General features: G+C 45.1%; 1 protein-coding gene across 1 annotated transcript in view; it reads left to right on the top strand.

Annotated features, from left to right (window-relative positions):
- Positions 1-3,086, top strand: part of LOC137551760 (vomeronasal type-2 receptor 26-like) — a 48,498-nt gene extending 45,412 nt beyond the window's left edge. The window contains exon 7 of the mRNA XM_068271364.1: positions 2,194-3,086. Coding sequence (XP_068127465.1) covers positions 2,194-3,086 — 893 coding nt within the window. The remainder of the gene's footprint in view (positions 1-2,193) is intronic.
- Positions 3,087-25,932: the final 22,846 nt, after the last annotated feature.

Raw genomic sequence — 25,932 nt, 5'->3', positions numbered from 1 at the left:
TTTAACTTATAGAAGGAGACCTTAGAGAAATCATCCAATTCTTGTTTTACATTAGGCAGTGAGATCTTTGGTTTTTGAAGATATAACAGTATATCATCAGCATACATGCCAAGCTTAAACGTCGATTGTCTTTGTTTAATACCATAAATTAAAGGGTTTTCTCTAATTCTCTGAGCAAGCGGTTCTAGCGTAAGATTGAAAATTAAAGGGGACAGTGGGCATCTCTGACGGGTTCCATTTTTGATCTCAAAAGAAGATGACAGTGAGCCTGAAGTTAAAACTCTAGCCGAGGGGTGTGTATACAGAGAGAGAATAGCTTTATGTAGAAATACAGGTATCCCGAATTTCATAAGTACTTCTGACATATATGACCAATTTACTCTGTCGAACGCCTTTTCGGCATCTAGAGAAACCAGGATGGTAGGCGTTCGACAGAGTTTAAGTCCATGAATCAATGCCAGTGCTTTCCTTGTTCCGTCACTAGTGGTTCTCCCTTTGGTAAATCCCACTTGATCAGGGTGTATAAGTTGGGGCATTAAAGGGGTCAGCCTATTAGCGATAACCCTTGCGTAGATCTTAATATCGGTATTAAGCAAGGATATAGGCCTATAGTTCCCAGGGTCAGAAGCATCCTTCCCTTCCTTTGGAATTGTAGTTATTAAAGCGGCTAGAGACTCTCTAGGGAAAATACCCTTAATAGCAATTTCGTTATTTCCTATTGTTTTTAAAGGCATTCCTCAAGCCAAATACTTTTTTGTTTTTGTTTTAATACTCTAATTCCCTATAAACTAAATAAACCACGCCCACAGGTTTTCAGAGAGCCTTGGCAGTAGCATGGCTCATGGGAGCTCAGTCTGGGCAGGAGGAGGGGATGTGTTACTAGCCATTGATTTCAGAGGCAGAGGGGAGGAGGGAGGAGGAGAGGGGATTAGGCTGATGGCTCAAGATACAGATAAGCCTGCCTCTGTGTAATGTTTACAAACAACATGGCTGCTGTCATTGTATCACAGGAATAAATAATCATATTCTATTAAAACTGTTTGCAGCTAGATTTGCTGTGTAAACCATCTAAACTTTAGATAAGATAAATAGACAAGTTACTTGTTATAGTAAGATTTTCATCTCGGATCCACTTTAAGAAACATCAGTTGTTGTCTATGCAAATGAGCTTCTCTGAGCTCTCCGACCCACTTGGTCAGCTACAGTTCTGTTTTCTGAAGCACTTATCTAAACCTGTTTCTTATTTGTTTAAGGTTTTTCCTGCAATAAAATTCAAAGGGTCATTAGTTCTGCTGTTTCATAGTATTTAAATACAGAGTGTAGTCTGTAAACTGCAAATACTGAGATGCAATGTTATTAAAAAAAGCTATATAACTGAAAATAAAACTATGAGACGCTTTTCTTTGCTACTAATGTTCTATGAAATATCCGTCCTAAACATACAATTCATGAGATCATAAGTTTTCTTTCGCTTCAGTGTCACATTAGCAAGGAACTTTTCCAGTGACAGTTAGTTTTGCCTCCTTTTGTGAATATTACAGAAATATGACATTGCTCAGTCACTACACGCAGATTAAGTACAATCCCACAGTGTGGTTCAGTTGTGATGACGTGGTGCGTGTATATATACTGTGCTTGCATATCAAGATGTTGCCTGTAAATCAAGTCGAATTTTACAAAAAATATTCCCTTGTCTTATAAAAGCGATTTTAAAGGTGGCCATACATGTTATAATTTTTCATTTTTTTTCGATTAGATAATTTAGTTTGATTATTCCGTTAGATCGAATATAAAGATTTTTCCAGCATGTCCGATCTGATGTTTCTCGAAAAAACGGGATAATCATACAAATTTCTTGATCGGAAAAAAAATATATTCAACTTTCATTCGATTCGATCGTTTAGATCGAATAAATGGGATAATCGAACGTTTTTATTGTACCATGTATGGCCATCATAAGCTAAGTCACTTGCTGAGTCACTCGCATTCAATGTCATTACTGTATTTTTTTTCTTCAGAGACTGCAAGGACAGTAATAACAAACTTGCTAAAGAGGCACCATAACAGCATATAATAGAATGCAATAAATTATTCTGGATACTCAGCTATGTTAACTAAGTAAATCAAAGCAGGTATAAAATCACAACATAATTTTTTAGGGTTGTGCCTAATATGTCTTCTCTTCCATTCCAGATACTCAGAATTGCCAGAAATGTCGTGATGATGAGTGGACAAATGAAGCAAAAACTAAATGTGTTCCCAGACTTCAGGAGTTTCTATCTTATCAGGACAATGTAGCTATATTTTTTATTGTAGGTTCCCTAATATTTTCAGTGGTATCTGTCATAATAACTGGGCTATTTGTTATGTTTCGGGACACTCCCATAGTCACTGCTAACAATCGGAACCTCAGTTTTGTTATTCTCCTGTGCCTTGGGCTGAGTATGTCAAGCATATTCCTATTCCTTGGTTGTCCAGTTGATATAACCTGCTTGCTACGCCAATTTTTCTTTGGGATCTCCTTCACTATTGTTCTATCATCAGTCTTGGCCAAGACTATAATGGTTTGCATTGCTTTCAAAGCCACCAAACCTGGTTCATTGTGGAGGAAGTATTTAGGAGTCAAATTGCCCATTATAGTGGTCTTAGTCTGTTCATCTGTTCAGGCGGTCACTGGAATTACTTGGTTGTCAGTTTCTCCTCCATTTGTAGAGTACGACATGCACTCTTTTCCTGGGAAGACCATCGTTCAGTGTAATGAGGGCTCTGTTCTGGCTTTTTATATTATGTTGGGTTACATGGGACTTCTGGCCGCTGTGAGCTTTGTTCTGGCCTTCATGGTGAGGACATTACCTGACATATTTAATGAGGCCAAATACATCACCTTCAGCATGCTGGTGTTCTGCAGTGTTTGGATTGCTGCCATCCCGGCCTACCTGAGCAGTAAGGGGAAACAAATGGTCATTGTGGAGATATTCGCTATACTGGCCTCAAGTATCGGAATACTGGGCTGTATATTCTTCCCGAAATGCTACAATATATTGCTGAGGCCTGAAATAAATGATAAAAGACATTTACTACATTAACACTTGTCATGGGCATAGCATTAACCCCCTGCAACCCCTGCCATCGCAGGGGGCCCAGAGGCTTTAGGAGGCCTTCCACTTCCCTTTTCCCAACCGCAAGTGCAGTCAATTAGCAAAGAAACCTCCCCATTCACTCGCAAAAACCATGTGCAGGAGCTATGCAATAATTTCCTGCTTCCAGAGACACTTTCTGCTGCCATTCGCCGGCTCCCATTCCCATGAGGTTTGGGGACTTAAGAGGCCCCTTTCTATCATTTTTGTAGGGGGGCCCTATTAAGTCTCGTTATGTCCCTGACACTAGTTGTAGGTTAAGTATTTTTGCTTTTTTTACAATGAAGGTTGAATACTGAATGTGTTATTCTTTTTATCTGCACTGAGAAAAAAAATAGCATTATTGGGTGCTACACCCTCAGATCATCTGAATGTATAGGAATACTGGACTGTATATTCTTTCCTAAATGCTTTAACATTTGCTAAGGTCTGAAATGAATGAGTCATTTATTAAATAAGCATTCCTTGCAGGTTAGGACATTGGCTCTTTATTGGATCATTTTAATTAGCACTGGAGTGGTACACATTAGGTTTGACTACCGTATATAGAGGAAATCACTCAATGGCGCATACGCAATTCACTTTTTCTCCTAAGTTTTCTCCTAAGTGATATTTCCATACCTTGTCAATAAGATGCTTTTAAACCACCAGCAAGCAAGAGAAGACTCGAAAATTATTTTGATTGTACTTTTTCAACTATTTTTTAGTACTTTTTTAATTGCAAAGTTCTTAAAAGTTATTTTAAAGAGAAGATGAAAAATTATCTCCAAGGGGAAAACTCAAGAGAAAAGCTAATTGCATATGGACCAATGGGCTCATTCCAATTCCCAAACTCACCAAGCGTGGACGAGTTGTAAAAAGATTCTTCTTAATTCTGTAGCTAGTTTAATGTGTTAGGAAATGGTTGTTCCTATCAAAAATGAGGTCAGATGAGCAAGAAACGTATTGCCTGCTTTATGCAGGTGATAAATCATGTTGCTCCCCTCCAAATTTCTCCTCCTCCAAATTTAAAATTGCATACAAATAAAAATTCATACCACCAAAAAATTATATATATATATCCTACTAATATAATAAATGGGAAAGTTCGGATGTTTTGATGTTTGGAATTGGATGTTTGGATGTTTGTTACTCGATCACGCAAAAATGGCTGAATGGATTTGAATGAAATTCGGCACACACATAGTACATTACCTGCAATAAAGTATAGGATACTTTTTATTCCCATAACCAAAAAGGGGGCGGAGACAAATACAAATTTTACTGGAAAATGTAAACTGCAGCCATTCTTACACTGTTAATGGTAGGGTTCTCAAACTTTGCACAGTTGGTCGCTGGGTGACTGGGATTGATATTCAGAAAGGTGGGTGGAGTCTATAAAAGCCAATCAAAATTAACCTATTGATTTTCAAGGGGAATATTTACATTGCTGCCATTCTTGCACTGTTAATGGCACAAGCCTCAAACCTGGTACAGTTGATCATTGGGTGACTAGAGTTCAATTTCAGAACGGGGGTGGAGCCACAAACAGCCAATTAGATCTGTTTCATTTCAATGCAAATTATTGATGCCAAAGACCGCAAAGATCTTGGTAATTGATTAATTGTGTGTTAGGGTTAGAAAAGTAGGCACAGCCAACACCAGCCAAATACATAAGCGGGCAACGCCGGGTCATAAGTGGGCGGAGACAAATACAAATTTTACTGGGAAAATGTAAACAGCAGCCATTCTTACACGGTTAATGGTAGGGTTCTCAAACTTTGCACAGTTGGTTACTGGGTGACTGGGGTTAATATTCAGAAAAGTGGGTGGAGCCTACAAAAGCCAATCAAAAATTACCTATTGATTTTTCAAGGGAATATTTCATTGCTGCCATTCTTGCACTGTTAATGGCACAAGCCTCAAACCTGGTACAGTTGATCATTGCGTGACTGGGGTTTACATTCATAAAACAGGGTGGAGCAACACACAGCCAATAAGATTTGTTTCATTTTAATGCAGGTTATTGATGCCAACGACCGCAAAGCTCACAAACTTGGTTATTGAGTAATTGATTAATTGTGTGTTAGGGTTCGGAAAAGTGGGCGCAGCCAGCACCTGCAAAATACATAATCGCAATGCCGGGTCATCAGAAGGCAGAGACAAATGCAAATTTCACTGAGAAAATGTAAACTGCAGCAATTCTTACACTTTTAATGGTAGGGTTCTCAAACTTTGCAGAATTGGTCACTGGGTGACTGGGATAAATATTCAGAATAGTGGGTGGAGCCTATAAAAGCCAATCAAAATCCACCTATTGATTTTTAAGGGGAATATTTAATTGCTGCCATTCTTGCACTGTTAATCACCTGTACCTGGCACAGTTGGCCATTGGGTGATTGGAGTTCAAATTCAGAAAAGGGGTGGAGCCACATCCAATCAGATTAATTTTATTTCATTGCAAATTATTGATGCCAAAGACCGCAAAGCTCACATACTTGTTCATTAAGTAATTGTGTGTTAGGGTTAGGAAAAGTGGGCAGAGCCAACACTAGCCAAATATATACCTGGGCAACGCCGGGCATCCAGCTAGTATATATATATATATACAGTATCCTACTAATATAATAAATGGGAAAGTTCGGATGTTTGGATGTTTGCTACTCGATCACGCAAAAATGGCTGAATGGATTTGAATGAAATTTGGCACACACATAGTACATTACCTGGAATAAAGTATAGGATACTTTTTATTCCCATAACCAAAAAGGGGGCGGAGACAAATACACATTTCACTGGGAAAATGTAAACTGCAGCCATTCTTACACTGTTAATGGTAGGGTTCTCAAACTTTGCACAGTTGGTCGCTAGGTGACTAGGATTAATATTCAGAAAGGTGGGAGGAGCTTACAAAAGCCAATCATAATTCACCTATTGATTTTCAAGGGGAATATTTACATTGCTGCCATTCTTACACTGTTAATGGCACAAGCCTCAAACCTGGTACAGTTGATCATTGGGTGACTGGGGTTCAATTTCAGAAAGGGGGTGGAGTCACAAACAGCCAATTAGATTTGTTTCATTCCAATGCAAATTATTGATGCCAAACACCGCAAAGATCACAAACTTGGTAATTGAGTAATTGATTAATTGTGTGTGAGGGTTAGAAAAGTGAGCACAGCCAACACCACCAGCAACACGGGGTCATAAGTGGGCGGAGACAAATACAAATTTTACTGGGAAAATGTAAACTGCAGCCATTCTTACACTGTTAATTGTAGGGTTCTCAAACTTTGCACAATTGGTCACTGGGTGACTGGGATTAATATTCAGAAAAGTGTGTGGAGCCTACAAAAGCTAATCAAAATTCACCTATTGATTTTCAAGGGGAATATGTAATTGCTGCCATTCTTGCACTGTTAATGGCACAAGCCTTAAACCTGGTACAGTTGGTCATTGGGTGAGTGGGGTTCAAATTTAGACAAAGGGGTGGAGCCACAAACAGCCAATCAGATTTGTTTAATCTCAATGCAAATTATTGATGCCAAAGACCACAAAGTGCACAAACTTGGTCATTGAGTAATTGTGTGTTAGGGTTAGAAAAAGTAGGCGGAGCCAACACCAGCCAAATACATACGTGAACAATGTCAGGAAATCAGTGGGTGAAGAAAAATACAAATTTCATTGGGAAAATGTAAACTGCAGCCATTTTTACACTGTTAATGGTAGGGTTCTCAAACTTTTTTGGTCACTGGGTGACTGGGATTAATATTCAGAAAAGGTGAGTGGAACCTACAAAAGCCAATTCAAATCCAACTATTGATTTTTAAGGGGAATATGTAATTGCTGCCAATCTTGCACTGTTAATGGCACAAACCTCTTGCACTGTTAATCCCCTGTACCTGGTACACTTGGCCATTGGGTGATTGGGGTTCAGAAAAGTGGTGAAGCCACAGCCAATCAGATTTATTTTATTTCAATGCAAATTATTGATGCCAAAGACCACAAAGCTCACAAACGTGGTCATTAAGTAATTGAGTAATTGTGTGTTAGGGTTCGGAAAAGTGGGCGGAGCCAGCACCGGCCAAATACATACCCAGGCAATGCCGGGCCACCAGCTAGTTAAGAATAAAAAAACACTTATTTTGTGGTTGTGGCTTTTTTCATTTAACTCTTTGTGGAAATGTGTAAGGGGTACTATGTACTCATTTCTACAGGGAGGGGGCGAGCACCTCCCAGATATCACCATGAACCCCCCCAAGGATGTCATCAACCCCCACCTCCTCCTGGGGCACTGGAGGTGGGGAAGATCCCCTTGCCCATGGATTGGACAATTTGAGAAATTCTTGGGCCAGAATCGCAGCCAATCACGGATGGAGGTTCCAAATTTGAAATCAGTCTCATACTCAAAAGCCAGAACAAGGGTACCAGGGAAATGATGTTGTTTGGCCAAGGAGAGAGCCCCTACCGGCCAATCAGAGGAGGGAAGCCTCTGCCCTCCCCTCCTCTATAAAAAGTGGTGGTGTCCTGTGACTGGTACTGAGAACATCTCCAGTGCTATTTTTGTCTCAAAGCAAGTGGATTTGCTGTTCAAAACAAAGCACTTTAACTGTTTTCTACATTACCTATATAGCTATTGTATTGCTGTTGTGTTAGCTATTGACTGAGTGATAGTTGTTGGTCAATGTAGTGTAGTGTACTGTGTATAATGTGCATAGCTTAGGACAGGAGTTCAGTTAGATTGGCTTAATCTGTACTGTAGTGTAGTTAAAGTCAGTGTTAGACTACTATAGCCAGCCGCAGCAGCAGAAGGCCAGCACTGTGTCTCTGCTCTCTCTAGTCGCTGTCTAGCAAGGCCGGGCTGAGGCAGAGGCAAGAGAGGCTCCAGCCTCAGGGCGCAGTGTAGGAGGATGAGCGCAAGTCACTCAGCTATCATACCCCTGTTGTGTTTGAAGCAGAGAGAAATAAGGAAAGGGGATGCATCGCAGTGACTGCAAGAAAGCTAACTAGAGATTAAGGTGTTGAGGGCCCTGGGGTGCCTCTTAGTCTAATAGCAATCAGTGTGTGACAGCTGGGGTGGGAGGGATGGAGGGGCGCACCTTGCTGTTTCAGCCTCGGGTGCTGGAGGACCTTGTTCCAGTTCTGCTGTCTAGTGTCTAATTTTACCAGAGTTAGTTAGTTGACTTGTTGTTCTCTCACTGATTGTGTACTTATAGTGAAGTGAACTATCTGTATTTTCAGTTAATGCATTAATTATATAGAGTACAGTAGTGTTCCTTATACTTAGCAATGTACCCAATTAGATTTTTAGGTTAATTCAGAAAAAAAAATAACATTACATCTTTTTCTGTATCTGTAGTAATGTAGAAATCTATATTTTTCGATTTTATATATATATAAAAATATAAAAAAATAAATAAATAAATACCCCCTGTTTTCTTTAGCTGCACGGACATAAGTCTCACGCCCGCGGCTGCTGCATCTACAGCCGCGGGGACGTGAGATTCACGTCCGTGCAGTTTGGATGGTTGTGTGCGTGATTGTGTGGGTGGAAGCCAGAGATCACAATGGTCCCGGAGAAGTCTCCTGAACTAATCCGTGCTTGTCCGGCAAGAATTATTGCTGATTTTTTTTAAAGGCACTCCGAGGAGTAATTAAAAACAAAATCGGAACTTACCTGGGTTTTTTTTCCAGCTCACCGTAGGTAGGGAAGTCATTCGGCATCCTCCTGGCTCCTCTCCTGGTCCCTCTACAGAAATCAAAACCGGCGACACCAGGGCCGAGCGTCGAGTTGACACTTCCTGAATGATGATGCATGTCATTATCACGCCGGCCGCTATGCGTCATCACGGTGGCTGGTGTGTCAGTACTGTGCATGCACGGTTTACAGTTAGGAAAACGTGCATGCGCAGTAATGTCACGTCGGCCGGCGTGATGACGGGTAGTGGCCGGCGTGAGGACGATGAGCATCATCGTTCAGGAAGTGTCAGCCCGACACTCTGCCCCGGTGCCACCGGTCATGAGGAGGGACCAGGAGAGGAGCTAGGAGGATGCCTGGGGACCTCCCAACCTATAGTGGGCTGGAGAAAGCCCCAGGTAAGTTCCGATTTTGTTTTTAATTACTCCTCGGAGTCCCTTTAAAAGCTGTGATCATTTTCCTGCTGGCCTGATTTCCCTGCTATATAAATGTATCATTGCCCCTGCCAACCCCCCTAAACCATCATATATCATGAAATGGGAACCTGAGTTTAATACTTCCCTTGAATTCGAAGATGTATCTTCTATTTGGACACTCACTCTCAAATTCTCAATCAGTGCTGCCATCGTTGAAACCCAATATAAGGTGCTCCTTTGCTGGTACTTGACTCCTAACAGACTCACAAAATTTTACCCTAAATCCAATGGCTTATGTTTCAGGGGATGTAGCCAACTGGGGACTATGTTGCATATATGGTTATTTTTACCCTAAGGTCCGTAGATTCTGGATCAGAATATATCAAATAATTTATACTACTATCAAAACGCAGATTCCCGAACTCCCAGAAGTTGTTTTGCTGGGTCTTAGACCCCCAGGCATTTCAATTTTTCAATAGAAACTCTTGAAGCATACTGTATATGCTTGGCAGGCAAGCGTGCGATTGCTAGCTCTTGGAAGTCACCCTCCCTATCAACTGTCTATTTCAAGTACAACCTAAGTAGTGCATTGTGTTTTGATGAAATGAAAGCCATACTGTATGACTCCCTCCCTAACTTCGAGAAGGTATGGCTACCTTACATCTACATCTCTTAATACCTATGCTGCCCCTCTAACTTGGTTACAGAAGTATAGTGGACAAAGGAGTGGCCTTGGCTGAAAGGATTGCCACAATGTGGTCTAGAACGATATGTTAGAAGGCATGGTGGAGATGTCCTATCCTTATCCATGGAGTGTAGCTTGGGAACTTCTTTCCTTTTCTCTTTTTTCTTACTCTTTTACTCTCTTCTCCGTCTCTTCCTGCCTGCTTTCACTTCTGTTACCTTCTTCTTTTTCCATCTCCCTCTCTTATTAAGGCTTTTGGCATCCTGCCCTTATGCCTGGTAAGTCCTGGTACTCATGGTCTCCCCTCATATGGTCCATTCCCCCAGCTCACCGGACACTGCTTACACCGAATACAATTCTTTAAACATATCGGTAGACCACACTACCCTTTGGGGTGTTGGTATATGTTGCCACAGGCTGCCAATACTCATGTGTTTCATTCTTAAAATTTGCCTCTTTCAAGGGGCACTATGCATTCCTGGGACCGTGTTTTATACATTTCTATGTGTTGTTCTTGTGTTTATACAAAATGTTTGTACTTTCGAAAACATTTTCACAATAAAAACTTTTTTGTGATATAAACTGTGATCATTTCCAAGTGGTGCTGCCACGCTCCTTCCCACCGCTCCCATGTATGTATGCTAAGAGGGTATATTATTATTAAATTATGGGCTTGTGATTAGTGATGGATGTAAAACTGAAAAAAAATGCACCTTTATTTCCAAATAAAATATTGTCACCATACATTTTACTAGGGATAACATTTAAATGTTGCAATGACTGGATAAAATGGGCAAATAAAGTGTGTAGCTTTCATCCACAGTTTTACGTTTTATTTTAAAACTATTATGGCCAAAAACTGAGACATAATGATTTTTTTTAAATTTATTTATTATTCCCATTAAGCTGCATTTGGAATAAAATAATTCTCAGCATAATGTACTACCCAAAGAAATCCTAATTGGTGGCAAAACAAACAAGGTATAAATCATTTTGTTGTGATAAGTAGCAATAAAGTTATTGGGAAATGAAAGGGAAAAGCACTGAAATGTGAAAATTCCCCTTGTCCACAAGGTGAAAACAATCCACAGGTACAGTAAAAATACCACACATTTCCCCTTTTCCATCCAATTTATTGTTAATAAAGTGTAATTTGAAGTGTGTGTAGTATCTTTGCCCCTAAGGGGCCGAGGTAGGAGGGGCAGCGCCATCACAGCCGCTGGGTCTGTGTCTTGTCCGCCGCCAGGCAGCGGTCACTCAGCTGTGGCCCCCAGGGTTGTTGGGCCATTCAGGAGAGGCAAAGGAAGTTGTTGAGTTGATGGCAAAGCAGCAGGCCACCAGTTCCTCCCAGACCTCTGCTGTGACCAGTACTCCTCCCAATAGCAGCAGCAGATGACCCTCCCATGTGGTCTCATTGACCCCAGCAGCCAACCAGTGGATGAAAGCCCAATGCCATTCAGTCCAGCCTCTAGGACTGTGTTAAGGGCCACTTTCAATGAGATCATGGGGCCTGGTAGCCAGGATGTGGAAGCAGTGAAGGATGTTGTGCTTGGCCAAGTACAACTAGATTTCGAGGCTGAGGCAGGGTATGTTGGGGCAGAAGAGGTGGTGGGGGGTCAGATGACATGTTTGAGGAGGAGGTGGATGAAGATTGGCAGGACTGTCCATACGTGCTTGAGTTCTCCAAAGGCAGCTCGGAGGAGGAGGCACTGGTAGAGAAGCGGAGGCGTGAGAGGGTGGGGCATAGCATAGCAGCCAGGGTCAGGATCAGCAGTGGGCATGGAACATAGCAGCCACAATCCACTGCTTCAGCCACCGCCAGCACCAACACCACCAGCCAACCCCCAACCAGAGGGAGACACCCACCCTTTCAAGCCGTAGGGGGTGTTCACGTCACCAATATGAAATTATTTCCATGTGTCGACCCTTGGTGAGAGATTTTCAAATTGAAACTTTTCAAAAGAAAAATAGGGGTCGCAATCTCACCAAGCTTGGGACTGCAGGCCTCCAGACCCACTTGAAGAGCTACCCCCACAGGAAGCATAGAGTATTTGAGAGGCTGAAGGAGGCTGGTGGTCAGAGCACTAGAACCACTGTGTAGCCTTCAGCAGCAGCATCCTGCCCTCCTGCTCATCCAGAAACATCGGCAGCAGGAGCGTGGAGACACACTGCTCCCTCCAGTGTGTCCCTCAGATTTCCTCCATAAATTGAGGCTGGTTAGGGCAGCCAGCCCTCAGTGGCCCCTTTAGTTCCCTTCTCATCTCCCTCCTCAGCTAAATGTGCAGGGAAGACCCTGCTTAGCAGCACCTTTCCTAGTGTGACCAAGGCTCTGCCTCTCAGCAACAGGTGCATCCAGGGTTGCTTGCCTAGGCCACTCTGCCACGGCCTCAGTAACCCTGGCTCACCTGCAGCAGAACGAGAGCCTTCCAACGCACTGGCTCATCATTGATGTGCCAACTCGCTGGAACTCCACCCTGGCAATGTTGGAGTGGCTGTGCTAGCACAGGAGGGATGTCACCCACTACGTTGTTGATGAGCATGTTTCCAGTGGCACAACTCTCTAGGTGATTTCTGGTGCGGATTGCAGCAGCTGTGCCTAGTGTTAGTTCACTTCCTGCAGGGAACCAACATGGTTAGCCAGGAGCGGGCATCCATCTGTAAGTGGGTGCCTATGGTTTGCCTGCTGGACAGGGCTGTATTTTATCTGCTGGAACACGGAGAGGCAGCTCTGACCCAGCTGGATGAGCAGGAAGCTGTACAGTCCTCCTCTCAGGAGGATGAGGAGGAGGACTTGCAGGTGTTGGAAGAGGAGTTGGAGGTTCTTGACCATGCCACAGAGGGGGAACGGCTGAGCACCACTGCAGTAGTGCATGGTTGGGGAAGGCAGGACAACACGCAGACTCTGCAAGCAGATGAGGACAGGTGTGTGTTCTTGAGGTGGATGACACAGATGTGGCTGATGTGGCGCATCTCATCATGGCAGTGCACATACTGCATTGTCTGCGCAGGGATTCCCGGGTGATCAAGACACGTGAGAGAGAGGACTTCTGGATCAGCATGATCCTCGACCCATGGCTGAAGAGGGAGCCAGGGGAGTTCATGCAGCATACATACATACAGAGCATCAAACAAAGGAGATACAGGCGGCCCTTGTTTATAAACTGGAGGAAGCCTTCTCTCAGTCTTCCAACCATGCTGTCCCTGTCCAGCCAACCCAACAGCAGGTGCCTGCAGCTAGCAACAGCAGGTGCCCAGGAGAACTGCTGATTATCACTAGAGATGTAGCGAACGGTTCGCTGGCGAACGGTTCCAGGCGAACTTAGGGGGTTCGCGTTTGCCTGCACCAGGCAAACTTTTGCGGAAGTTCGATTCGCCCCATAATGCACTATGAGGGTCAACTTTGACCCTCTGCATCACAGTCAGCAGGCACATTGTAGCCATTCAGGCTACACTAAGCCCTGGAGCCCCACTCCCCCTTATATAAGGCAGCCTCCGGCGGCCATTACAGTCACTCGTCTGCCTGCTATTAGACAGACTAGGGAGAGCTGCTGCAGACTTGTTCTTCTAGGGACAGATTAGTTAGGTTCTTGGCTGCTTAGCTTGCTCCTGGCTGATTGTTATTGCTTTTATAGCACCCCTCAATAGCTCTTTTCAGAGCTCATCCTGTACTTTTTTTTTTCTCTGTGTGTCAAACTGACACTTTTGTTGCATGCACAGCCTTGCTAATTGATAGTGTGTGTGCCACTGCCAGCAGCCCAGCACATTCAGTGACTACCTGTGTGTGTGACAGGGAGCTGCACATTGTACTACCCAGTACTGCATATACCCAGTACCTGTTGTGTTTACATAACCCACCTCATCACTGCATATACCTAGCTTTGTGTTGAGTGAACCCAGCTCACTGCATCTAACTACCTGTTGTGTTGAGTGAACCCACCTGGCCACCTCACTGCATCTAACTACCTGTTGTGTTGAGTGAGAACCCACCTCACTGCATCTTAAGTACCTTTACTGTTCAGTGAACCCAGCTCACTGCATCTAACTACCCAGTACCTGTTGTGTTTACTTAACCCACCTCATCACTGCATATACCTAGCGTTGTGTTGAGTGAACCCAGCTCACTGCATCTAACTACCTGTTGTGTTGAGTGAGAACCCACCTGGCCACCTCACTGCATCTAACTACCGGTTGTATGGGGGCATTGGGAAGCCTCCCCGTGGCGCTCCTGGATAGTGCTATTTAGCATGAACTAATTCCCGCAGGGCAACCGCTTTGCGGTTTTGGTTTTTGACCCTGCAAAGTTTGGCATGCGAAAACAAATGCATTTTTGCATGAGCAATGCCTCATGATAAGCCGATTTAGCCAGATTTGCACAGCCAGACTTGTAAGGGTTAGGCTTGGTGTTGAGCACGCATACATTTTCTTGTAGTAAGCATTTTGCAATCTCTATCCTTTGGAGGCAGGTGGTGGATGGCTTGCTCTAGGTGGTATGAGCCCTGGAGTGGACTGTCTGTGCCTGTTCCCCCCCCCCTTCTGGAGTGATGTGTGCGAGCCAGCCCTGAGCCCTCAGCTTGGGGTGACCCATCTTTCATTCCTTTCCCATGCAGTGCCCCCAAGTTTATGCACAGTAGCAGAACACAATGGACGTTAAGGTAAGTGCCTGTTTTTAATTTTTGGGAGATGGGTGCGGATCCCCCCCCCCCCCCCCCCGGCGCTGGCCACGCTTGGGGGGGTCTTCCGCGCCACCCAGCCTCCCCCTCCGGGGTAACACTGTGGTCCCTAGGCAGTGAGAGAGCCTGGGGCTCCGCAGTCCCCCCGGTTGTATGGGGGCATTGGGAAGCCTCCCCGTGGCGCTCCTGGATAGTGCTATTTAGCATGAACTAATTCCCGCAGGGCAACCGCTTTGCGGTTTTGATTTTTGACCCTGCAAAGTTTGGCATGCGAAAGCAAATGCATTTTTGCATGAGCAATGCCTCATGATAAGCCGATTTAGCCAGATTTGCACAGCCAGATTTGTAAGGGTTAAGCTTGGTGTTGAGCACGCATACATTTTCTTGTAGTAAGCGTGTTGAGTGAGAACCCACCTCACTGCATCTTAAGTACCTTTACTGTTCAGTGAACCCAGCTCACTGCATCTAACTACCCGGGAGCCTGTTGTGTTTACTTAACCCACCTCATCACTGCATATACCTAGCGTTGTGTTGAGTGAACCCAGCTCACTGCATCTAACTACTTGTTGTGTTGAGTGAGAACCCACCTCACTGCATCTTAAGTACCTTTACTGTTCAGTGAACCCAGCTCACTGCATCTTACAACCTGTTGTGTTGAGTGAACCCAGCTCACTGCATCTAACTACCTGTTGTGTTGAGTGAGAACCCACCTCACTGCATCTTAAGTACCTTTACTGTTCAGTGAACCCAGCTCACTGCATCTTACAACCTGTTGTGTTCAATGAACCCAGCTCCTGCATATAACTACCTGTTGTGTTGAGTGAGAACCCATCTCACTGCATCTTAAGTACCTTTACTGTTCAGTGAACCCAGCTCACTGCATCTTACAACCTGTTGTGTTCAGTGAACCCAGCTCACTGCATCTAACTACCTGTTGTGTTGAGTGAGAACCCACCTCACTGCATCTTAAGTACCTTTACTGTTCAGTGAACCCAGCTCACTGCATCTTACAACCTGTTGTGTGCAGTGAACCCAGCTCACTGCATCTAACTACCTGTTGTGTTGAGTGAGAACCCACCTGGCCACCTCACTGCATCTAACTACCTGTTGTGTTGATTGAGGAGAACCCACCTCACTGCATCTTAAGTACCTTTACTGTTCAGCGAACCCAGCTCACTGCATCTTACAACCTGTTGTGTTCAGTGAACCCAGCTCACTGCATCTAACTACCTGTTGTGTTGAGTGAGAACCCACCTCACTGCATATAGCTAGCATCCCCCCGAGATGGACAAAATGGACAAACCAGGTAGAGGAAGAGGTAGAGGCAGACCCAGAGGAAGGCCACCAGGCACCGGCAGGTCTTTGCGAGGTGGTGTTGCTGTAATTTCGTGCGGACCTGCCCCAAAATACAGTGCTCAGAAGAAGGCACGTGCCATCACTTCCCAAAATCGTGAGGAGGTGCTTGAGTATTTAACACAGAACACCTCATCTCCCGCAGCCACCAGCGCTACAACAAGCACCACATCCGCTCCATTTGACACTTCGCAGGAGTTTTTTGGTGGTGGTGGTGAAATCACTGATTCCCAGCCACTACTGCAACAACAACAAGAAGGCGCAGGTACACCACCTCATACGTCTGAGTTAGGTGGCGATAGTATGGACGTAACGTGTGTGGATGGGGATGATGGTGGACCACCTGAAGTTGGTGCACTTGAGGAGGTGTCTGAGGAAAGCGCAGCTGGCCAGGAGGATTATGATGACGATTATACGGATACCACATATGTTCCCGGTAGAGGAGATGACCAGGGGGACAGTTCAGAGGAGGAGTCAGATAGGAGTAGGAGGAGACGACTCCATGATAGAAGCAGAGAGAGCTCGTCCTCAGAAACAACTGGGGGCAGTGTCCGGCGCCATGTATCGCCAGCTATGGCCAGCCAGCCAACATGCCCTTCAACGTCAGCTGCTGATGCCACCGTAGCGCCATCACCCCAGGGGGGCTCAGCGGTTTGGAAATTTTTTCACGTGTGTGTCTCAGATCGGAGCAAAGCCATCTGTTGTCTCTGCCAGCAAAAATTGAGCCGTGGAAAGGCCAACTCTCACGTAGGGACAAGTGCCTTACGAAGGCACCTGGAGAGAAGGCACAAACAGCTATGGCAAGAACACTTGAGGAAAAGCAGCACCCCTCAAAAGACAAGCCACCCTCCTTCTCCTCTTCCTCCTTCAGGTGCATCGTCTTCATCCACTTTCTCCCTTGCACCTTCACAGCCACCCTCTTCCACACCACCTCTTCCCTTCAGCGGTTCCTTCTCCTCTGCCCACAGCAGTACCCAGCTGTCTGTGAAGGAAGTATTTGAGCGTAAGAAGCAAATGTCTGCCAGTCACTCTCTTGCCCGGCATCTGACAGCTGGTGTGGCTGAACTATTAGCTTGCCAGCTATTACCATACAAGCTGGTGGAGTCGGAGGCTTTCCGTAAGTTTGTGGCCATTGGTACACCGCAGTGGAAGATACCAGGCCCGCAATTATTTTTATGAAAAGGCTATGCCCAAACTGTACCGTGCAGTTGAGAGGCAAGTGGTACACAGCGTTGGGTCAAGGGTCCACCTGACCACAGATGCCTGGTCTGCCAAGCACGGGCAGGGCCACTACATTACATACACAGCCCATTGGGTCAACCTGGTGACCGATGGCAGCAAGCAGGGAGTACGTGGCTGCGCAGCGGACCGACTTGTCACACCTCCACGACTGCCACCTCCTCTCCACCTGCTACCACCGCTTTGCTGTCATCATCCTCCTCCTCCTCCTCCTTGGCTGGTGCCACGATCTCCTCTCCAGCTACACAGCCCCAGCACCCCAGGGCCTATGCTGCATGCCAGGTACGACGGTGTCACGCAGTGTTAGACATGTCTTGCCTGAAAGCGGAGAGTCACACTGGAGCAGCTCTCCTGGCTGCTCTTAACAAACAGGTGGAGCAATAGCTGACCCCGCACCAGCTTGAGATCGGCAACGTGGTGTGTGACAACGGCAGCAATCTCATTGCTGCGTTGAATTTGGGAAAGCTGACACACATACCCTGCAGGGGAAATGTGCTGAATCTGGTCGTGCAAAGATTTGTGTCCAAGTACCCAGGCTTAGAGGACGTCCTGAAGCAGGCCAGGAAGTTGTGTGGGCATTTCAGGCGCTCTTACAAGGCCATGGCACGCTTTGCGGACATTCAGCGTAGAAACAACTTGCCGGTGAGACGCCTGATTTGCGATAGCCCGACTCGCTGGAATTTCACCCTGCTGATGTTCTCTCACCTGCTAGACCAGGAGAAAGCCATCACCCAGTACCTGTATCATTACAGTACAAGGATACAATCTGGGAAGATGGGGATGTTGTGGCCCAACAACTGGACACTGATGCGAAATGCATGCAGGGTCATGGAGCCCTTTGAGGAGGTGACCAAACTGGTGAGTCGCGATGAGGGCACCATCAGCGACTTGATCCCCTACGCCTACTTCCTGGAGCGTGCCGTGCATAGAGTGGTGGATACAGCTGTGGAGGAGCGTGAACGAGAAGAGTTACGGCAGCAGGAGTAGTGGGAGCCATTTACACACGAACCCGATGTTCCCACAACACCCACGGCAGCACAGAGGGGGGAGGAGGAGGAGGAAGAAGAGGAGTCGTGTGGGGAAGGAGAGGAGTCAGACTCTGATGATGGTGATGATGAGGAAGGTGTTTCTGTGGAGGAGGAAGAGGCGACGGAAGAAGAACAACCGCCGCAGCCGTCACAGGGGGCTTCTGCTGCTCCACGTTCCCGTGGTATTGTTCGTGGCTGGGGGGAGGAAGAGGAGTTGCATCCCGTCACTGAGGAAGAGCAAGAGGAGATGGAGAGATGGAGAGTACGTCTGCATCCAGCTTTGTGCAGATGTCCTCTTTTATGTTGTCCAGCCTGTTGAGGGACCCCCGTATCAAAAAACTCAAGACGAATGACCTGTACTGGGTGGCCACGCTACTAGATCCTCGGTACAGGCACAAAGTGGCGGACCTGTTACCAACTCAACACAAGGCAGAAAGGATGCAGCACTTGCAGAACAAGCTGTCGATGATGCTTTACAATGCGTTTAAGGGTGATGTGGCTGCACAACGCAATCAAGGTACCACTGGCAGTAACCCTCCTCCTCCCAAGTCCACGCAGGCAAGGACAGGATGCTCCAGCGATCTCAGGGTGATTTCAGACATGCGGATGTTCTTTAGTCCAACTCCTCGCCATAGTCCTTCCGGATCCACCCTCCACCAACGCCTGGACCGGCAGGTAGCCGACTACCTGGCCTTGAGTGTGGATGTAGACTCTGCGAAAAGCGACTATGAACCCTTGGACTACTGGTTGCGCAGGCTTGATCTGTGGCCAGGCTATTCATGGTACGAGGCGACCCGCAGGACGAGCTAAAGGCGCAGAGGCAGACAATGGGCTCGATTCACCAAGCGGTGCAAAGTGTTAGCACCATGGTGAAAAGGCCCTCTTCACGCCTAAAGTCATTTTAGGCATGATAAAGGAGGCCTCGCGCGCAAAGTTTGGGCGTACCGGCGTGCGCGCGAACCGCAACTCGCTCCGCGCGCAAACGCGGCGCTTCACGCGAAGCAGCTGTTTCCGCGTGAACATGCCTCCGATCGCGCGTACTGCGTCCACATCACGCGAAGTGAACTTAGAAATAAAATCACATCTGTTTCAGCGTTGACTTCGCGCGTTCGGCGGTGCGCGCGCGCGCGCCATTGCTCCTACGCGCGATGGGCAGTAGGCGCCGCGCATGCCCAATCAATTAATGATGTTAATACAATTATGTAGTTAACATCTAACAGGTGTTTTTGGCCTTTATAAGTTTGGCTTATGAGGAGAGGATTCAGTGAGGAATCATTTTGTGATTGAGCAAGTAAGTGCTGTTTGATGTTGTGCCTTCCATTTTTTTTCAAGGTGGTCAATGTGAATGAATGTGTCTTTTTATGCTGATTTGCAGTGAGTTGACTCTAAGTTATACAGGTTCTGGGGCTATTTGCACAGAATCATTGCCTTAACTGCATCTACCTAGCCCCAAAACCTGTATAATTCATATGTGTCAGTAATTAAAGGGATGAGTTGGCAACACTGGAATGAATGTGTCTTTTTATGCTGATTTGCAGTGTGTTGACTCTAAGTTATACAGGTTCTGGGGCTATTTGCACAGAATCATTGCCTTAACTGCATCTACCTAGCCCCAAAACCTGTATAATTCATATGTGTCAGTAATTAAAGGGATGAGTTGGCAACACTGGAATGAATGTGTCTTTTTATGCTGATTTGCAGTGTGTTGACTCTAAGTTATACAGGTTCTGGGGCTATTTGCACAGAATCATTGCCTTAACTGCATCTACCTAGCCCCAAAACCTGTATAATTCATATGTGTCAGTAATTAAAGGGATGAGTTGGCAACACTGGAATGAATGTGTCTTTTTATGCTGATTTGCAGTGAGTTGACTATGATGTCCTGAGGGGTCCCTCTGCTCATGGGCCCCTGCTAGTGTGAATGCCTTGAGCCTTGGTAGGTCAAAAATGTCCTGTATGTGCAGTGTTACTTAGTACAAAGTTGTTGTTGTTATTTCCTTTCCAATTTCATTTGCAGATGGAGCCTTATGCTAGTTGGTTGAGCGGGGCTCAGGCTGTTCACCGCATGAGCCGCTATAATCTGCGCAGGAGACGGATTCCACGTCTCATCCCGGAACGCATTGATGTTGCGTTGCTTTCAGACAGAGAACTGCTGAGGCTGACAAGGCTGAACAGGGCAGCCTTTGATGAGCTGTATGCTCGTTTGGAGACCTATCTCAGGCCATTAACATCTCGAAGTCATGCTGTGAGTGGGCAAACTAAGTTGTTTGCCTGCCTGCAGTTCCTGGCCAATGGGAGCTTTCAACGGCTGGGTGGCTTTGCCTGTGGGGTGTCCCAGTCCACCATGAGCAGGATTATATCCCAGTTCCTGATAGGCATGCGGCGGATAAGCAGAGAGTTTATCCACTTTCCTCGGTCCCGTGCCCAATGGGATGCAGTCAAAGTGGCATTTTACCATCTTGCCCAAATGCCCAATGTCATCGGGGCCATTGACTGCACCCATGTTGCACTTGTTCCTCCAAGTGCTGATGAATACATGTATCGGAACCGGAAGCTTGGCCATTCGTTGAATGTCCAAGTAGTGTGTGGCCCTGACATGGAAATATTCTCTGTTGTCGCTAAATTCCCTGGTTCGTGTCATGATGCCCATATTTTGCGTGAATCTGCCCTTTTTAATTTTTTTCATGCGTTTTATCGTGAAGGCGGCTGGTTGCTTGGTAAGTTGATCCTTATTTTTTTTTTTTTTGTTTGGGGAGTTTTGCATTTGTCAGATATATATCGGTATGTGTAATGTTGCCCTACTAATTTGTTTGCTTTGTATTATATTCAAGGTGATGCAGGATATCCTTGCCTGCCCTGGCTTCTGACACCTCTTGGCCATCCAAGCAATAATGCGGAAGAGGCCTATAACAGAGCACATGTGCGTACCCGTTCTGTTATAGAGCGTTGTTTTGGGCACTTAAAAACGCGTTTCCGCTGCATTGACAACAGTGGAGGTGCGTTGTTATACAAACCACAGAAGGTCATTGACATTATAGTGGCCTGCTGTGTGTTACATAACATTTGCATTAAGCAAAACCTCCCTGGCTACAGGCTTCCACACACACCCTTATCAGTGCAATCCGATGACTTTGAGGACGAGGAGCCAGATGAGGAGGAGGAGCCAGATGAGGCTGGCAATGTAGTGCGTGGAAGAGTCATTGTAGAGTTTTTTGAGTGATTTTTTTTTTTACATTTTTTTTTATTTGTTGGCTCCCTTTGTTGCAGCGTAGAGTAAATCTTTGGCCTATCAATAGTACGCTGGACATAGGCTTGCAATGCTGTTGTCCATGTATATTGTGGCCTACACGTGTATTTGGCACAAATTACTGCATAATGTATGTCATTTGCACACTGCATGCCATTGCATGTGTCCATTGGGCAGTCTCAGGTGATGTCTACCTGTATTGGAATGACCGCCACTAGCGTTGCGCTCCCTGGCCGCAGCCGATCCACATACAAATCACGCACGGCGCAATAGACGCCCACAAAATCATTTCTGTCGCCAAATGGATTGCCAGGTGCCTTTTGCACAAACTATTACCACCAGAAAAAATCACACTGATCGCACAGTTGGACACTGTCCAACTGTGTGCTCACTGGGATTGAATCTGCTCACAATAGTTATCGGCAAAGGCAGCTGCCAATGCATTTTGCGGCCGGAAAAATGCCGTTGCAGGCAGCACTTTTACTACAACGTGCAGACTTACATGTAATGCAACGTGGCCAGTGTGAACAGGCCACGTGTTACATTGTTGTGCCTTACTTACAGGTTGCCCTAACGTGTGCCAGTAACGTCCCTGGGTGCAAGCAGCCTAAATGGGCCCTAAGTAGCTAATTATTAGCTCTGTATGTTTAACTTTAAAGTGAACCTTCGGACAAAAAATCTACTCCTCAGCACTGAAAAGGGCTGGTGTGTCCTTACCAGTTTCACACCATCAGAACATTGTTTCTCTTATCCAAGCCTCATTTTTAGCTGCACAGAAGAAAACTGCCCGTGCTATTTTCCCCTAATGCTGCGCAAAGCATGATGGGATTTCAGATGTGGTTTATCTGGTTTTTTTTTTTTTTTTTTTACATTTCAAATTTGACATTTGCAGCCTAGCGTGTGCAGCTGGGAGGGGTAATCAGGACACAGGACAGTTGGAACTGTGTCTCCTGCTCCTTGTCACCTCCTTTCAACCAAAAAGATGGGTGCCCCCATGACAAAGATGCCAGCCCCCATGAATCACAAACATTTGCCTGTTCTTTTAAAACAGGGTGGCTAAAAAATTATATTACCCATCTATTCTAATTAACTTAACTAATGTAACTGAATGACAGTATGTTTGTTTAGGCTGAAGTTCCCCTTTAAATTTTACTTCAGCCTCTCCTGTGTTGTGTGCAATATGCGCGTATAGCGCAGAGTCCTATGCGCGTATAGCGCAAAGGGGTATGCGCGCACGCCGCGGGGCACCGTGTGCGCGCGGCGCTAAATGACATGTGCATAGCGCGCTACGTGGTACGCGCGCGTTGGCGCCCTTAGGAAACAGGAAGTGACAGGAAGTGACTCATCTGGTGAGAGGGAAGCAGACTGAAGAGGCAACATGGTGCAGCACTTCACCAGGCGTGAGCGCGTTTATTTGGCCACCGTAAGTATCTGAGTTTGTGCCTGTGTATTACATGTATCTGTTGTCTTGCCTGTATGTATATATGTCTGTATGTAGTTGTTTGTTGTTTTGTTTCTTCATTACTGTATATCAGGGTGTGGTTCCAACCTGGCTCTATCACAGACTGTTGTTTTTGTAAATGTTGACATGTCTGTAGATCTGAGTTCTGATATTGACTGTCTACATTATACATTTTGATCAGTGTCAATTTCAGCCGCATGTTTTTTTGGACAGTATTATAAATGTGTTGGGTTATTAAGTTGTCATGTGGTAATGCTGGAAAATGTCTGGTGCTGTTATGTGGCATTGTGGAAGCAGAAGCTTATTTTAATTATTTGTAGTACTTAAAGGGCCAGTGCACAGTATATTTTTGGGATGGAAAAGTGTTGTATTGTAAGGCTAATTATGTGGCAGTGGTTAATGGTTTGTCCTTTGTGAAATGGTTTGTTCCCATGAGTGATGTTACCCCTTGAGCAACAGAGCATTTTTCACCTTTCTGTGCTACTTCCATTCAATTGTTTAGAACGTTAGCTTTACTTTTCACAATTAAATGAACTCAATCTTTTTTTGCCACACACAAAAGCATGTTTTTGGAGGTGTGACATTATGGCAATTGTTGTTTGCTTATTTTCATATCTTGTAATGTGGAATTTGCCCAAAATGTGTGTTCCAATAGTTTTGGCCTGATTAGGCCAAATATAGTAGTTAAAACAAGCGTGGTACTGTATTTAAAGGGACTGTGAGCAGTGCATAACCTCTGGAAAGATGAATATCATGTAAAGCTCTTTCTCCTCATTCAAATTATATATACACCGCCGCCCTATGCCTTTTCAGTTTTGCTATGTTCATGATTGTAATTGCCGCGGCAACAATTTGGCTTGCAAATATCGAGACAAATAAAAGGCGTATAATGACAAATTAGGTGTTGTATGAAAGCGCCGAAAGATAGCTTTCCAATCATGCCCATCTTGCCATAGTGATCTTGGATTACACAGGGCGACATTTTCTGAAAGTCAACAGCTCCATTCAGCCACAAATGTCGCCGTGTGTAATCCTATTGAAGTATGGAAAGATGGGTTGAATTGTAAAGTAATTGTTTGACTCTTTTTGCCGACAGCTCAATCCACATTCTACGCCTTTTTTTTTTCGCACTCTTTGCAAACAAAATGTGGCCCGCGCACATTACAATAGCAAAACTACTCAACAATAAAAGGTGTAGGGCGCTGGTTTATATATAATTGCAAAGAGGAGAAAGAGAGCTTTCAAATTAGCTGCATCTTTCCATAGGCTATGCCCTGTTTGGAGTCCCTTTAAAGACCGTGAAATTTAGGTGCACATTTGTCCCGGCTACAAAACAATGATATTTGGGTCTTGATCTCATTTTTTGATCCCAATATTGCATGTGCTAATTAAGGAGAATGTTTTCCCATTTGGCCTCCATCCATAATTCCAAGTGCATAGTTTGGAAAGTAACAGTGTTATCCCCTCTTGACAGACCAGTTTGCCACATTTAATCCCTAAGGTATTTTAGATATTTTATTGTTGTCTTTGCTCATCTGAAATCCTAACATTTGCGGAACTGTGGCCGGGAATTATGGAATGTTTGTGTGGGCCCAAAAAAATAGTGGTATGTGAAAAATGCTTTAGGGTGTGGTTGGACTATTTGCCCACAAGATGTCCACAGTAACTTTTGGTTGATGCGCCCTGCAAGCGTTCTTAAGTACGCTTGCAGGAAGTAGTACGATGCTGAGCCCAAATTTGTAAGGTCACAATAATTGCACTGCTTCTCATAGAAGCAGCGCATCATTGCAAGGGTTATATCAACGACCGTTAATAGTTTTGCCCGTTCATTGATCTCCATTTCACCAGGCAGTGTGCATGTGAGCGTTCCCATGACCACCTGGGACTGGGGGAATGAGGGATTTGGCCATCCCTGTTAGTGAAAGCATAGAAAAATGGGCAGATAAATACCTACACCGGGGGGGGGGGGGAAGTGGTTAATTAGCTGCTGACCTTGTTGATGCACGAAGGCAATGTAGCTGGGTATTTGGCACACACTGTAAGGCTGTGTCACCAACTTGGTGAAACATTTGTCAATGCCACAGACAACACAATTTCAACACCATGGTATGTGGAGTTGCTGAACGCAAGGGTTTCTAACCCATTCCATTAATACTCATGCCCCTGTAGCGACCTTTAGAGGAATGTTTGGTTGTGTGAGAATGGCTTGAGGTCACTTAGGCTATTAAGTCACTGAGGGCACCCCCACCACAAACCTATTCTCCCTTGGGGTTCTGTGTTGTAAATGATGTTTGTGCCTAGTAGGCTGATCGTAGTAATACTGTGGCGACAGATGACTCTACCCTCCTTGTACTGCTGACTTGGGTGGGATTTGTGAAGTGTTCTTTAGGCAGTAATAGTTTGTATGTAATGGGTGTGTCCGCTGGTAATGGCACGCTAGCAGCAGCCAACAGAACTCCTTATCTTGGTTACTGTATCACTGGCAAGCTGACACTGAGAAAAGGTCCTCAATCAAATATGAGGAATTGGTTGTGTGTGGGTAATGTTTGTGTAACTTAACCAAACTTTCACTCTTTTCTCAAACAGACGGTATGACATTGTAGGAAATGTATGTATTAACTTCACCAATTAACATTATTTGCAATAGCCAACATAAAGGTCCCCAAAGTCTCATGTCAAACATGTGTAATGTACAGTGTGTAGCATACACACAACAATGCTGTGTTTGTTGTCATTCTGTGCTTGAAACATTTGTTGTTTGTTAAGTGGCTCACTCATTTCAGACTCAGACAGCAAGTGAGAGTTGCCTCACTGCAACAAGCAAAGTTATATTAACTACTTACTATCCAGATAATGAGTTTGAATAAAATACATTACATTAGAGTTAACAACAATCCAATCAGTGTCACTACAGACTCAGGAGTGAGTCACCCACTTAAAATACCACATATGTCACTCTTTCAGACACAGAAAGTGAAAAGGAACACAGCATAGTTGGTTATTTGTGTGCTACCCACT

Source organism: Hyperolius riggenbachi, chromosome 1 (genome assembly GCF_040937935.1).
Source record: "Hyperolius riggenbachi isolate aHypRig1 chromosome 1, aHypRig1.pri, whole genome shotgun sequence".
NCBI lineage: Eukaryota > Metazoa > Chordata > Amphibia > Anura > Hyperoliidae > Hyperolius > Hyperolius riggenbachi.
The sequence above is the reverse complement of the archived record's forward strand: the minus strand, read 5'-3'. Positions and strand labels throughout refer to the sequence as shown.